This window comes from Crinia signifera, chromosome 3 (assembly GCF_055691185.1).
Source record: "Crinia signifera chromosome 3, ASM5569118v1, whole genome shotgun sequence".
Classification (NCBI taxonomy): domain Eukaryota; kingdom Metazoa; phylum Chordata; class Amphibia; order Anura; family Myobatrachidae; genus Crinia; species Crinia signifera.
The window spans coordinates 52,706,342-52,722,897 of NC_139219.1; the positions used below are offsets into that span (position 1 = coordinate 52,706,342).

A 16,556-nucleotide genomic window follows, 5' to 3' on the forward strand; every position below is an offset into this window, starting at 1 on the left:
CTTTATGTCTATATAGTCTCCTCTGAGGTAAGATACTTTTGTGATCACATATTGCACTATGTAATTATTGTATGGACCTGATGAAAAGACCGTTGTTTTGGTCTTGAAACGTCGTCGAACTGCACCTTTATTTCATGATTTAATACAAAGATTTATTTGATTTGAAAAGTCCGTTTTGAGTGCCGCCTCTTCTTCTGCTTTGGGACCTGTAAAGGAATCTCGGTGGATACTTGTATTGTATAATCCTATGTGGAAGGCACCCCGGCATCTCTCCATCGGTCCTGAGTGCCAATCCCCACGTTCTCTGTATATGCGTGGGATCTCCTGTTGGATATCTCACCCAGTTGAGGCACCGGAGCAAAATTCTACTTGCTTTACCCTGGACATTTCTCACCTTCACCTGGCAACTTGTGATCTATAAAATTACCTTACAGAATTGGAGTAATTTACACCAGTAAGGATGGAAAAATTATCTTTCCTGGATCTCAAGGAACATTTGGGCGAACGCCTTTCTCTATCACAGGAACAAGCAGATGCAATCCTTTTCCAACAGGATTTAAGTCCTAAATCCGACGTAACTACACCAGATGAACTGTTTAATACCCTGTTTAAATATCTCAAAAAAGAGACAGATTACTTACTTCACGGTACATCCTTATCGGATTATTTCCGATCTAATATGATCCCACGTGGCTTTAGGATTAGAAACATTCCGACGATCGGCCGCAATAATGCGGACTTTTGCAGAAAATGGGTCTCAGTCCTGAATAAAGCCAGTATGGACCTAATGCTTCTGGTGGTTGCTGAGTCCGGACGGATTCTTACAGAAACTAAAACCAAGATTGCTGAAATAAAAGCATCCAACAAAAAAATCTTGGATGACAAAAAGAATGCACAACTGTGGGAAAAGTTGGAAGTCCAATGTTTGAAGTACAAGGAAGATCTGGTGGCCTTTAAAAAAACAAAATTATCTACTGTTAAAACAGATTACGAAGACTACAAAGTCTATAGATGGCTTTACGGATCTCAACCTACAACTTCTCGCCCCTACAGACAGCGCAAATCTTGGAAACAACACAGATCCAACACACCTAGATCTGACTCTGCAACAAACAGTGACAGTGATTTCAACATACAGGAATCCGATGATCCTTCCGCTAGTACATCAGGCCCTTTAGGTGCAATAACCCGCACCAAAACCGCAAGTATACCAGGCGGGGGGGCCAAAATGAAAGGATATACAAAGCCGCCAGCAAGGGGCAGCCGGTACTAGTGTTTAACCTGTCATCACACATTTTAACTCCACCAGAATTGTCGGTTTTAAACAGAGGATTATCGTTCGTCCCTTCTACAAAACATAGCGACCTACAATGGAAAATTGACCTGTATGGCTTACAACGAAATTTAAAAACAAAAGAATTTTTCCAGTTCAAACCTGCAACAAGCGAATTGAATACCCCGGCATCTTTGATAAAAAACAAAACTACTACATTTGATCCTCCATCATCGAACCCTACATTAAAGACCTTTAATCGTCTGCTAGACCAGTCAATAACCGAGTATGACCTTAATCAAAAAAAATGCCATAACAACATGTCCAGAGTGGAACAGAATGCTTTGAAACATCTATCAGAGGATAAAAACCTAATTATCCGCCCCGCCGACAAGGGCGGGGGTATTGTATTGCAGGACAGAGCTACATACGTGACAAATCTTGACATCTTGCTAAATGATCCAGAAACATACTGTGCATTGCGAGTGAATCCAACAGAGAAGTTCAACAAAGAACTGGCAAGCATACTACGTGAGGCTGTGGACACGGGCCAAATCGACAATAAAAGTCGCAATAAACTGCTTCAGGAACATCCCCGGATACCGGTTATTTATTCAATTCCGAAGGTCCACAAAGATGATAAAAATCCTCCGCCTAGGCCTATAATATCGGCCATTGACTCTATAGCACATCCTGTCTCCAAATGGCTGGACTCTTTTCTGCAACCATTGTTGACACAGGAGTCGACATTTCTCAAAGATACGACCCAGCTTCTAAATAAATTAAAGACTCTACCAGCTCCACCTCCAGACCTGCAATTATGCACATTGGACGTTAAAAACCTATATTCTGTTATCCCACACTCTGGTGCATTGGCAGCTACTCAGGCTTTCTTGATACGGAAAAAATTCAATCTCATACCTATTCCACTTTTTATCCAACTTCTTGAATACACGTTATCCCACAATTACTTCATCCATAATGGCCAATATTTCATCCAAACCACGGGGTGTGCCATGGGATCCCCAGTGGCACCGGCCATAGCAAATATATATATGTTTGAAAAAGAACAACATTTTTTCTTTGAGGATGCCACAATTTCAGCCAAGATTTTCATGTATTGCCGCTACATAGACGATCTGCTGATACTATGGACCGGCACTCAAGAGGAGTTAAGGGACATTATCCACAATATCAACATCCAAGATACCCCAATTAAATTTACATCCACCATGGATGCATCATCAGTTCATTATCTGGATGTAAAGATATCAAAAAAGGATAACACCTTTAGTACATCGGTGTTTCACAAAGACACGGATAGGAATACTTTCCTACTAAACTCCAGTTGTCATCCCCCTTTACTGAAAAGGGGTTTGCCGCGATCACAGATGTTGCGTGCAGCCCGAATATCAAGCAGTAAACCTATTCTGGCTGACACCCTGGATGACATGATCAAAAAGTTCGTGGATCGTGGGTACCCTCTTAAAAAATTACTACAGACAAAGGCTGAAGTGCTGCAATTATCTCGAGATGATCTACTAAAAACCAGCAATAAAAAATCTGTGGGCGAAAAAATCCCATTTGTCACTAAATATACCCCCACATGCGAGACCCTCTCTAAATCGATAAAAAATCTGTGGCCAATGATAACAAGTGATCCTTCTTTGCCTTGCCTGAAGAACAAACAACTTATGCCAGCATACAGGAGGGGTAGAAGTATCAAGGATATGTTGGTAAAAACGAATTTGACGCCTCTAAATCGTGGAACTTTTTTACCCACTAAAATTCGTGGCAGTGTACGATGCCCTTCTTGTACTACGTGCAACTCGATGGAACCGGGGGCTTATGTAAAGAATCATCATACCGGTAAAAAATTCCACATCCAACACACGTTGACATGCATTATGCCTTTCATTATATACACTATAACGTGTCCGTGTGGACTTATGTATGTCGGGCAAACAACGTGCAATTTACGCATCAGAATGGCTCAACATCGGGCAGCAATTCGGGCTGCCATAGCAGGAAAAGATGCCAAGTGTGTGGAACAACCGGTGGCAAAGCATTTCCGAGCCCTTGGACATCCCCTTACCAGCATGCGTTGCAAAATAATCGATCACATTCCCCCTATCCCTAGAGGAGGTGATCGCCTCAAAAAATTGTCACAGTGTGAGTCCAAATGGATTTACCTGCTAAATACATTGTCCCCAAAAGGACTGAATGAAAAATTTACCTGGAACATTTTTTTGTAATAAGTGTAACATCATGATACGGTATTGTGCATAAATTACAGTAACAATTGCTTAAATATGCATATCGCCATACGTTGTCTAATTGTAATGCTATACTTGACCCTGCGTTTAATAGATCTATTGATTTTACACAGGTCGATTATGTTAGACATACTTATGTGGGTGTCTACACCCCCAGTATAACTATAGTGTACGTGCATGTTATATTGGTTTATATACCTTACATCTTCCTGTGATAGATTAGCGCTTAACCTGAGTGCTCACAATCCAGACTCACTGGCTCAATATCGGTACCTGATGATTTCAGGACCGAATACAGTTACTTGGTTTCTTCTATGATATAATGATTTAAATTAGTACTTGAATTGCCGCACGGACTGACAATCCTCGGGCAAATTTACACATACGTACGGGATCAATTAGACCCGCTGCATTATCGCATAATTGTATATTAAGTACCAATTATTCTATGTCCTTTCTCAACCTCCTTGAGCCGGTGCTTATCTAAAGTTATTCGTATATATGTATTTTTGTACGTCTGGTTTTAATTTCCCACTTACTTTTCCTCTCACACATTTATCTCTCTAACAGTAGCTTTTGTTTTCACCACACTATTTTTACGTTGACAGTTGTTTTTCTCACGTTTTCATTCACAGTTTCTTTCGCTGTCAGCCCTGCCATAGTGACGTCGAGTGGACACTCCCCATCGGAGGCGGCTCCGTGAGGTCTGCCGAACCGGAAGTCCTGTGCACCGGCTGCTGGCGTCCTGTATGCACGCTACTACTACACTTTATGTCTATATAGTCTCCTCTGAGGTAAGATACTTTTGTGATCACATATTGCACTGTGTAATTATTGTATGGACCTGATGAAAAGACCGTTGTTTTGGTCTTGAAACGTCGTCGAACTGCACCTTTATTTCATGATTTAATACAAAGATTTATTTGATTTGAAAAGTCCGTTTTGAGTGCCGCCTCTTCTTCTGCTTTGGGACCTGTAAAGGAATCTCGGTGGATACTTGTATTGTATAATCCTATGTGGAAGGCACCCCGGCATCTCTCCATCGGTCCTGAGTGCCAATCCCCACGTTCTCATATATATATATATATATATATATATATATATATATATATATATATATATATATATATATATATATATATATAGTTTGTTATACTGTAACCCCCTGCATCCACTATGGACTTCAATATAATACGACACAGGGTCAGATCTGTGATCTCTTCATAATCAAATGTGTTTGTGTATTATTTCATTATAATCAAACAGGCGTCTCGGATGCAGTTTCAGCTTTAATCGTTATCAGTGAATAATACGATTAATGTAATTGTTGAGCTGTTCGTGTACTTATATAGAAATGTTCATAGTATAAAATATTTTTGAGAGTCTCAGACGCAAGAGTGTATCCCGCGCATGAATATACGTGTGGCTACGTAATACATTTCCTATCAACTACTATAAACTACTTTATTATCCACTGGTTTATTAAAATATCGACTTTAATAGGTCATGGCAGCAGTGATGGCAATCCTGAGAGAGGAGATTTTGGTTGAAAAGTAGTTAGCAAAATCAGTGGCTACGATGGAGGAAGGAAGAGCTGGAGGAGGAGGGGGGGGGAGCAAGGAGTTGAAGAGCCTGCGGGGGTTGGATGATTGGGAAAGGATGAGGGCCTTAAAGTAGGATTCCTTGGCCAGAGCAAGGGCAGAGCTAAAGTAGGATAGAATGAATTTGAAATGGATATAATCCGCGAGGGAGCGGGATTTCTTCCAGAAGTGCTCAGCAGTACGAGAGCACTTTTAAGGAATCGAGTGATAGGCGAGTGCCACGGTTGGGGGTTGGAGCATCGAAGGGGGATAGAGGAGGGAGGGCAGGCAGAGTCCAATGCCGAAGATAGGGTATCGTTATAGAGGGAGGCGGAGAGGTTCGGGCAGGACATGGCGGCGATTGGGGAGAGAAGAGGACACAGTGTGTCCGAGAAGGCAGCAATAGGCCCTAGGCAAGAAATCGGTTTGGGGGGTTAACCAAACAATCCATAGCTCTGTATTTCCATTCCTGATTCATGCTCCCCTCGTTATTTTATTATTATTATTAATGACCCTTAAACAATATGCCAAACACCGTAACGCCCCTAACACAACCAGTGATCTCCCCCTCTACAGTCACTACAAGGCCTCTTAGGTGGGAAGGAAGAAAGAGTAAGTGGTTTGATAGACAAAAAGGGTGTCTGGGAAAGAGCAAAAAATTGAGAGGAGCTAGAAAGAGGGAGAGGGGGCTTCAAGAAAAAGAAATGCGAAAGGGGAATATCAAGATAAAGGGAGGAGTGCGAGCAGAGAGAATGTCAATGAGGGAGAAAAGGAAAGATGGGAGCAAGAGTGTGAGCGTGTCTTGGAAAGAAAGGAGAGACAGAGGGCCAAATGTAATAGGTTGAGAGCAGAGTTAGCAAAATTTTACCCCTAATTGCTGACCCCTAAACTGAGTGGGTCCCCAGAGACGCCTCACGCTCTGCTGCAGCCGGTGTTTAAGGAATACTGATAAAAGTCCCCCCCCCCAGTGTCCCGTGTGGGAAGAGTGCTGCAGCCGCCGTCCTGTGTTCTTGAGCCCTGATCTGCAGCATGGCAGAGCCGGACACCCACGCTGCTCCCCAGGGCCTGCTGCTGGAGCTCTTCTTCCTGGGCCACCCACTGCTGCGAGAGCTCTGCTCCCTAGGTCTCACTGCCGGAGCACTCCTGCTCCCTGGACCACCCGCCACTGCTGTCTGAACTCTCCTCCCTGGGTCATCCGCTGCTGCACCCGGGTGCCTGCTGTTGGAGTACTGCTGCTCCCGATGCTACCTGCCACCAGTGCTCTACTGCTCCCCAATGCTGGCAGCTGGTGCTATTACAGGTGAGCACGGGCTGCCAGCGCTGGGAAGCACGAGAGCATGCCTTTGCAGAACTGTAAAAGCCAGTGCATGGAAGGCTGATGCTGGAGCAAGACCTGCCGTCGCCTCACCCCCTCCCCCCCCCATCCCTTTTTCACCTTTTCTTTTTCTATCTCTAATGTCAGTCCGGCAGTGACCACATTTGAAAGCTCTGCTAAGAGCAGGAGCGTGCTATAGGGCAGAAGTATCAACTAATGTTAAGTACATATCTGCACTTAATGCTGGTTAACTGGGTGTATTAACAGCACACCTAACGTGCTCTAGGGGCAGCCTGCCGAGTAACACTCGGCGAGGTTGTCCGCTGAAGCCCGAGGCTATCCCCTGCACCCCTGAATGGTGGGTGCAGGGTTGATAGCTTGTTTAAACAGTAAAATGGTCTTTTATAGTAGGACTACAGGTCCCAGCAAGCCTGCTCCACATGCTGGTACTTGGGAGAACCACAGGTACCAGCATGTGGGGCATTATTGGCCCGCCGGTACCCAGTGGCGTAGCTAGATACATGTGGGCCCCATAGCAAACGTTTTTAAGGGCCCCTATTTATCATCTAATGCTGAAAAATGTATACAGCACATGATACTTTGACAGGCAAAGTGAGCCTCTTTCAGCTCTGGGCCCCACAGCAGCTGCACTCCCTGCACCTATGTAGAATGGAAGGGGGAAGGCTGCTGGTGCTGGGTGTGAAATATGGGGAGGACGCTGTGTGTGCAGGCTGCTAGCACCAGGTGGGAGATGAATGGAGGGGGCGGCAGGGTGCAGGCACCGGGTGTTGGATGGAGGGAAGGGTGGAGATTTTGGGTGTCCAGGGAGAATGAGAAGCGGACGGGGTGTGCCGCTGGGTGAGAATGGGGAGTGCCACACAGGGTAAGAACCAGGCGGGTTAGGGAGAAGCTTGCCACCGGGTGAGGACCATGGGGTGAGAAGCAGGAAGCAAGAAGTGGTGGGGGGTGCCCGCCAGACAGGTGAGAAGTGGTGGTTGGTGGGAAGCAGGGAGTGCAAGGGGGGTATGCCGCCGAGTAGGTGAGAAGCAAGGTGGGGTGCCCGGGTAAGCATTCAGGGGGGGTTTGAGATGCCCGCTGGGCGGGAAGGGGGGTGAAAGGCAGGGGAGATTACCGAGTAAGTGTGGGGGGTGTGTGTGTGTGTGTGTGAAGCGCTGGAGGGTGGTGGGGTGTCCGCCAGACAGATGAGAAGCAGGAGGTCCCACAGGTTAAGAACAGGGGGCGGGGGGTGTCACTGTGCAGGTGAGAGGCAAGGGGGGTGCCTGGGTATGTATGGTAGAAGCTGAGGGGGATGCCACCGGATTGAAGATAAGCAGGGGGTTTGGGGTGCCTGGGTAAGAAGGGGGGGTGCCGCTAGATGGGTGAGAAGCGCAGGGGGTGGCTGCCGGCCAGGAGATGCTGTCGGGTGATAAGCGGGGAGGGGGTATGCCAGGTAAAAAGCGGGGAGGGGGTGCCTGTCGGGCCAAAAGAATGGGATGCCATAGGATAAGAATGGGGGGCGTGAGGGGTGCTGCCTGGCGAGAAGCTGGTGGATGAAAAGGTAAGGTGGTGTCGCAGAAGGTGAGAAGCGCGTGGGGGGGGTTTAAGTGCGGAGTAGTCCCGCCAGGGGTGTTTTGATTAGTGCAAGGGATGGCGGGGTGCCAGCCGGGGGCGTTGAGAAGTGCAGGGGTGCCGTTGGACGAGAAGCAGGAAGGGGCCATGCCAGGTATGAAGGGGGGTGCCCCCTCGGGTGGGAAGAAGGGGGTTCCACAGGGGGGAATTGTGCCGTCAGGTAAGGTACGGGGGTGGGTGATAAGAACAGGTGTCGGGGTGGGGGAGGTGGTTGCAAGGGGGGCAGTGCGTGCAAGAGTGACAGTGTGGGGGCAGTATGTGCAGGAGGGGACAGTGTGGGGGCACAGTGTGTGCAGGGGGGACTGTGGGGTATTATGTGCAGGGAGGACAGTGTGGGGTATTATGTGCAAGGGGGACAGTGTGGGGTATTATGTGCAGGGGGGACAGTGTGGGGGCACAGTATGTACAGGGGGACAGTGTGGGGGCACAGTATGTGCAGGGGGGACAGTGTGGGGGCACAGTATGTGCAGGGGGGACAGTGTGGGGGCACAGTATGTGCAGGGGGGACAGTGTGGGGGCACAGTATGTGCAGGGGGGACAGTGTGGGGGCACAGTATGTGCAGGGGGGACAGTGTGGGGGCACAGTATGTGCAGGGGGGACAGTGTGGGGGCACAGTGTGGGGGCACAGTATGTGCAGGGGGGGACAGTGTGAGGGCACAGTATGTGCAGGGGGACAGTGTGAGGGCACAGTATGTGCAGGGGGGACAGTGTGGGGGCACAGTATGTGCAGGGGGGACAGTGTGGGGGCACAGTATGTGCAGGGGGGGACAGCGTGGGGGCACAGTATGTGCAGGGGGGACAGTGTGAGGGCACAGTATGTGCAGGGGGGACAGTGTGGGGTATTATGTGCAGAGGGGACAGTGTGGGGTATTATGTGCAGAGGGGACAGCGCGGGGTATTATGTGCAGTGGGGACAGCGCGGGGTATTATGTGCAGGAGGGAACAGTGTGGGGTACTCTTATGTGCAGGGGGGACAGCGTGGGGGCCGCTGGGTGTATGTGACTATGTGTACCTGATACTTGGGACATCACACACACAGTCCGCAGCACATGCTGCTCCTGCCTGGAGCAGAAGGAACTGAAAGTTGAAACTCAGTGTACTGACTCCTCCCACATAACAGCGGGTCACATGGGTGTGATGTCATCAGAGGTCCTTTAGCCCACCACAATTTAGTCTACCAAAAAAGTCATCCCTTTGCTCTTGTTTACTTTATGAGAATGTATTTCCCCACACGTCATTGGTAGATGCGGCACCTCGTGACAAACCATCAGGAAGTGCACGCAGCGGCAGCAGCATTGTGGGCAGGAGGTTTTCCCACACTGTTGTTGTGTACAGTCAGTGTTTCCCGGGGTGGTACTGCCACTCTGCCTGCCAGAGCTGCTGGGAGCCTGTGGTAGTGAGTCTACGCCGGAGTGAGCCTGAGGCTCCCTGATCCTTGTGTGACATGTCCGATTACCAACTGAAGGCCACGGATGGGAGTGGGACCTATCTACTTCCCAAGGGAGAGACTGTGATAGGAAGAGGACCCTTCCTGGCTGTAAGTGCTGCTGCCTGAGTATGGCTGCTGGATGCTATGTACACGGTTGGGCCTATTACATTAGAGTTATTGCTATTACAGTACAGTAACAGGTGTATGCAGTGATCATCCGGGCACTGGTGACATCTAACATACAGGCATGTTCTCACATGTCAGTCTTGTCATTCACATTCAGCAGATACTGCCCATAGATAAAGCAGGCTGTCTGACCTCATCATGCTTAATGCTTCTAGCGCTGTGTGAGTAAATTGATTAGGCGTTTCTGCCCCATCACATCTTAACTGTTTGGGGATCTTCATTTAATCCTGAGGGATATGATATGCTTATTTAACATATAACTGCTGTGAGTGCGATTAAAAGGGGTCAACACCCGATATATAATTATATAACACCCTGTGAACCGTTTCATTGAAAACTAGTTCACAGAAAGAATCTATAGTTGTAATTGTATTACACGAGGGGATCTGCCCTCTATCTCCCTTTCTTGTCGTTTCATAATTATCCATCATGGAAAGAATGAATTGAGGAGATATATCGTGTTACATCACTTGTACAGGGGAGTACCAGTCTCTTTTTCTTATAAGCGCCCACATTCCTAGAATTGAGATCATTTTTCTATTTTGCTATATCACAAGGGTACTAGGTGGTACCCTTATCTCAGTTTGAATATAGGCAGCTGTAATTGCGCAGACTGATATATACGCCAATCTTCTACGTACAGTAGAATGCTTCTCTAGGCTGTCTGGTACTGTTGGAGCTCTGCTTTTCTAGGCTGTCTGGTACTGTTGGAGCTCTGCTTTTCTAGGCTGTCTGGTACTGTTGGAGCTCTGCTTTTCTAGGCTGTCTGGCACTGTTGGAGCTCTGCTTTTCTAGGCTGTCTGGCACTGTTAGAGCTCTGCTTTTCTAGGCTGTCTGGTACTGTTGGAGCTCTGCTTTTCTAGGCTGTCTGGCACTGTTGGAGCTCTGCTTTTCTAGGCTGTCTGGCACTGTTGGAGCTCTGCTTTTCTAGGCTGTCTGGCACTGTTGGAGCTCTGCTTTTCTAGGCTGTCTGGCACTGTTGGAGCTCTGCTTTTCTAGGCTGTCTGGCACTGTTGGAGCTCTGCTTTTCTAGGCTGTCAGGTACTGTTGGGGGTCTGCTTGCAGTGATTCATATGTGCATATCTGACCATTTACTTTTGCTCTAGATTTCAGATAAAAGAGTATCCAGAAGCCATGCTGTACTTGAAGTGTTGAATGGCAAGCTCCGCATTAAACCGGTAATTACTATTTTCCTCTAATCTTATTAAATAAATTGTCTTGTTTTTAAATATTACCATGTCAATGTGCATGTGCTTTAACCATAAATGCCAATAACGCAATAATATACCTATCACTATAATATAACTGAAGGCGCATACACACTGATCAATTTTTGCCTCTTTTCTAAGTTATCTGTCAAGATCATTTAGAAATTAAGCACAACTCGCTCCATAGCGATGGACTGCATATCGCCTTTGCCCACTCAAATCTTAGCATATGTAAATCCAGAAAGATCGCCTGCATGTGCATGAAGAACATTGGTTAGCACAGATCGCTAAGCACACATTGTTATGTGTGTATGGGCGATCTAGCCAACAGGAAGCTTAATGGAAATCGCCTACACTAGCTTAACACACATCACTAAGCAGATATCTCTCTCTGTATATGGGGCTTAACCCCTTCCTGACACAGCCAGTTTTTGCCTTCCTGACAGAGCCATTTTTTTCAAATCTGACATGTTTCACTTAAGTGGGGATAACTTTTTTTTGCTTTTACTTATCCCAGTGATTTTGAGAATGTGTTCTCGTGACACATTGTACTTCAATTAGTGGTAAATTTGGGTCGATACAGTCTGTGTTTTTTTGTGAAAAATACCAAAATGTCGTGAAAAAATGGAAAATTTTGCAATTTGCAAAATGTCACATTTTCTGCTTGAGAGACAAATAAACATACCACTCAAAATAGTTAATAACTAACAAAGACCATATGTCTACTTTATGTTGCCATCATTATTTCAACCTCCTTTTCATTTTTTTGGACACTAGGAGGCTTCAAATATGAATAGCAAATTCTCAAATTTTCAAGAAAATTTCAAACACTGATTTTTTTAGGGACCAGTTCAGTTCTGATGTGACTTTGAGGGACTTGTATGTGAGACACCCCCATAAATGATGCCATTTCAAAAACTGCACCCCTCACAGTATTCAAAACAGCATTTTGGAAGTTTGTTAACCCTTTAGGTGTTTCACAGGAATTAAAACAAAGTGTAGGTGAAATTTCAAAATTTCTTTTTTTTTGCAGAGTTTCAATTTTAATACATTTTTCTAACGAATACAGTAGATTTTACTAGAGAAATGTGACTAAAAATTGATTCCCCCAATTCTTTTGTTTTCATAAATATCCTATATGTGGCCCTAGTGTGCACGTTGACCAAACCACAGGCTTCATAATAGAAGGAGCACCTACTTGATTTTGGAGCCTCCTTTTTATGAGATTTTTTTTTAGGCACCATGTAGGTTTCTAGGCACCATAAGTGCTAAAAGTTAGGAACCTCCCCCACAAGTCACCCCATTTTGCAAACTACACCCTTCAGGGAATTCATTTAGGGGTATAGTGTACATTTCAAACCCCCAGGGGTTTCACCAATTTTGATACAACTGGGCTGTGAAAATGAAAAAATTTAATTTTTCATTTTCACAGCTCAGTTGTATCAAAATTGGTGAAACCCCTGGGGGTTTGAAATGTACACTATACCCCCTGATGAATTCCCTGAAGGGTGTAGTTTGCAAAATGGGGTCACTTGTGGGGGGGTTCCACTGTATGGGTGCTTCAGGGGTCATTCAACCAGAATCTGTGCTGCAAAATCCAAAAATCACTCCTTCCCTTCTGAGTCCTGCCATGCACCCAACTGGTATTTTTTGGTCACATGTGAGGCATTGCCATACTCGGGAGAAATTGGGGCACAGATTTTGGGGTGCTTTGTCTCCTTCATTCCTTGTGAAAATGAAAAATTTTGAGCCAGATCTGCATTTTTGTGTAAAAAAATGTAATTTTTTACACAAAAATGCAGTTCTGGCTCAAAATTTTTCATTTTCGCAAGGAATGAAGGAGACAAAGCACCCCAAAATCTGTGCCCCAATTTCTCCCGAGTACGGCAATGCCTCATATGTGACCCAAAAATACCATTTGGGTGCATGGCAGGACTCAGAAGGGAAGGAGTGATTTTTGGAGGTGGAATGAAAGGTGGGTGCTATGTCGCATTAGCAAGACCCCCGAAGCACCAATACAGTGGAACCCCCCCACATGTGACCCCATTTTGCTCACCAGCTTTGGGAGGGGGGCTGGCGCTTCGGCTGGTGGGGGGGTGGGAGGGGTGCTGGCGCTGCGGCAGCCGGGTGGGTGGGAGGGGGGGCTGCCGGGTGGGAGGGGGGGCTGGCGATCGGTGGTGATCGGTGCTGTACTTAACAGCACCGATCACTGTGTGTATATATACATATATATATATATATGTGTATATATATATATATATATATGTGTATATATATATATATATATATATATATATATATATATATGTCCAGCAGGAAGGAGGCACACGGACACAAATGGTTTAAATATGCAAAAACGAAGCTGTATTAGCGCCGAGCGCTTTCGAGGCAAGCCGCCTCTTCCTCAGGGCACAGCAAAGAACATACATAAAATACACTTACCCACATAAATAGATCACCATGCCGCGCTGTTCCATCCCCGCCGGGCACCGGCGCGTCCACTGCCGGAAGTCGTCATCGCCGGATCCCCAGAGACGTGTACCCGGAAGTCAGGGAGCGTTCCAAGCGTTCCACCTGCTTGCGTTTCACCGGGTCCCACAGCGATAACCTTCCCCTGCAGCTAACCTCGTCAGCACCCTGGGGACAAAAAACAAGCCATCAGTGCATGGGTTTCCACCCCAACATGTAGTGACATAAAAATACAAAAACACCAGTAATAAACACTTAAGCAACATACAAAAAGAACATCATCAAGGACACACAAATATACGCATAAGATATAAACTATGAATGAAATCTTGGAAGACATATATATAAAAAAATATACATGAAAAAATATCAAAAGGTACCAAAGATAACTCAGATCATCACTATTACATCCTAACTGGCTCAAATTAGACTGTTCCAGTTTATTTTTTCGTTGAGTCCACCTGGGTTGGTGGTACCCAGACGAACAATCCACTGTGACTCCTTCATTAATAATTTTTTTGCCCGATCACCTCCCCTCAAAGATAAGGGGACCTGATCGATCATAAAATATCGGAGAGATTGCAGGGGGTGGTTCATTTTTTTGAAGTGGCGTGCGACCGGTTGGTCGATGTCACGTCCACGGAGAGCAAGGCCGATTGATGATCGATGACCGCCCATCCTATCTTTAAACTTACAGGTGGTCTGGCCCACGTAATATAGCCCGCACGGGCATATTATGACGTAGACCACGTACATAGATGTGCACCCTAGCACAAAACGAATGTCATATATTTTCTCCAAATGTGGATGTTTGAATGATTTGCAAGGTATCATCAGGCTGCAGGTAGCGCAACCACTGCATTTATAACACCCGGGTGCTTTGAAATAGGTGTTGGGACATCTAGAACTACCCATACCTGTAATATCGGTTCGGACCAATCTGTCCCGCAGATTACTGCCTCTGGAAAAGGCTACCATTGGTTTCATATGTTTAAAGACCGGAAGGTCTTTATCGGTACTAACAATAGGCCATAAGGCCTTAGTGGCCCGTTGTAAGATAGGATTAGATGTAGAAAATGTACATACTAATGGAATTTTTTTACTATTGTCCCTACTTGTAGTTTTAAGTAAATCCTCTCTGTTCATTTTCAAAACTTTCTGTTTGGTCTGTTCTAACAGGGATCTCTGATAACCCCTGGCTTCAAATTTCTTAGAAACCTGATCCAGTTGGTCACTAACCAGGTTAGTGTCACTCGTGATCCGGGCCACCCTAATCATCTGCGATAGTGGCAGGCCATTTTTTAGGGCTGGCGGGTGGTAACTAGTGGCACGCAACAAAGTGTTGCGGTCTGTCATTTTACTATATACACTAGTGACAATTTTTCCATCAGACACCTGGAGGTTCACATCCAAGAAATTAGCCGTACAAAGATCACAGGTAAAGGTAAACTTAATATGGGGACTAGAAGAGTTAATATCAGACATCATTTGTCGAAACTTATCCTCGCCTCCTGTCCACAACATAAAGATGTCATCGATGTACCGTGTGTACATCAGTACATGCTCTTTAATCAACAGATCGCTGAAAAACAAATCCTGCTCCACAGCAAACATAAAAATGTTCGCGTAGGAGGGTGCCACAGAAGATCCCATGGCACACCCCCTACGCTGAACAAAAAATTCTCCATCAAAGAGAAAAAAATTCCGACGGAGGGTAAGTTCCAGTAGAGACAGGAAAAGACTGTGATCAAAGGCAGTGGTGTCCAAATTCTCAATCAGGAATTTCTGCATGGCTATTAGACCTCCTTCATGGGGTATCGACGTGTACAGGCTGCACACGTCGAGACAGCACAACAATGTTCCATGTGGGATCACCCCGCATTCCTTAATCTTCAACAAAAAGGACGTAGTGTCTTTAAGGAAAGTGGGTTGTGTTGGTAACAGGGGTTGCAGGATGCTGTCCAATAACTGTGACACTGGTTGCATTAAAGATTCTCTGGCCGATATAATAGGCCTCCCTGGAGGTCTAGTGGGGTTTTTGTGGATCTTCGGAAGGGAATACAAAATGGGCACTCTCGGAAATTTCACACATAGGGACTTCCAAACCTTAGTAGGCAATTTATTTTCACTGTGTGCTGCATTCAAGACCAAAGATAATTCTTGTTGGTATTCCCCGGTGGGGTCTTTGCCCAATTTTTGATACACATCAGGGTCTTGCAGTTGTTGCCTCAGTTCTTCCCTATAATCCTCCACATTTTGAATAACGATCGCCCCGCCCTTGTCAGCGGGGCGAATGATAATCGATTGATTCTTCTCCAAGGATTTTAATGCCAAAGTTTCCTGTTTAGTGAGATTAGGACGGATCGAACGTGGTGTCGCAAGGAAGCGATTCACGGAGTCGTCCATGAGTCTTGTAAAGGATTTAATCGATCCATTGTATGAAACCGGGTCAAAGTTCGATCTCACAGCCTTGCGGATAAAGGGATCAAAAACGGACACAGAATCATTACCCACCGTGTTCTGAAAATGTTCTTTAAGTCTGAGTCTCCTGGAGAACTGGTGTAACTCAAGCTTCCAGGCAAACTCATCAAAACCATTAGTGGGGACGTAGCTCAGGCCCAAATTCAGTACACTTTTTTCTGCAGCAGACAAGACGTGATTCGATAAATTAAAAATCAGACTTTGAGTTTCGTCGATGCAATTGTGGCTGCTCGCCGCACCTCTCTGATTCTGGCCGCCTCGACGGGTGGTCGGGCGTTTGCCCCTCTTTTTTTGGAGGTTGCCCCTAAAGGGACCTGTTGGGAAGCTGGAGCGTCATCAGTTTCTGATACTAAAAAATCACTATCACTACTGCTGTGTTCTGTACCACTTAGAGCATTTTTATTTTTGTTCCATGGCCGACGTCTCCTCTGTGGTCGGTCATTGTTTCCAATGGAATCCCCCCCATATAACCACCGATAGACACGGTTGTCATCATAGTCTGTATCCACAGCCACTTTTTTGCCATTTTTAAATTTAACCAAGTCTCTAAAGTATTTTTCACATTTTTCTTCCAATTTATGGAGCCAATCTGGATTTTTCTCATTGTTCCACACCTCTTTGTGTTGAGAGTGGAACACACCAATCTTATTCCTTGTCACCGCCAACTCCCGATTTGCCTCTTCAATAACAAGGATCATCAGATCAAATG

At 45.8% G+C, this 16,556-nt stretch overlaps 1 protein-coding gene across 1 annotated transcript in view; it reads left to right on the forward strand.

Moving 5' to 3' along the window:
- Nucleotides 1-9,305: 9,305 nt before the first annotated feature.
- Nucleotides 9,306-16,556, forward strand: part of APLF (aprataxin and PNKP like factor) — a 176,473-nt gene continuing 169,222 nt past the window's right edge. Inside the window, exons 1-2 of the mRNA XM_083175813.1 lie at nucleotides 9,306-9,611; nucleotides 10,796-10,867. Of these exons, the coding sequence (XP_083031939.1) occupies nucleotides 9,519-9,611; nucleotides 10,796-10,867 (165 nt within the window). The 5' untranslated portion in view covers nucleotides 9,306-9,518. The remainder of the gene's footprint in view (nucleotides 9,612-10,795; nucleotides 10,868-16,556) is intronic.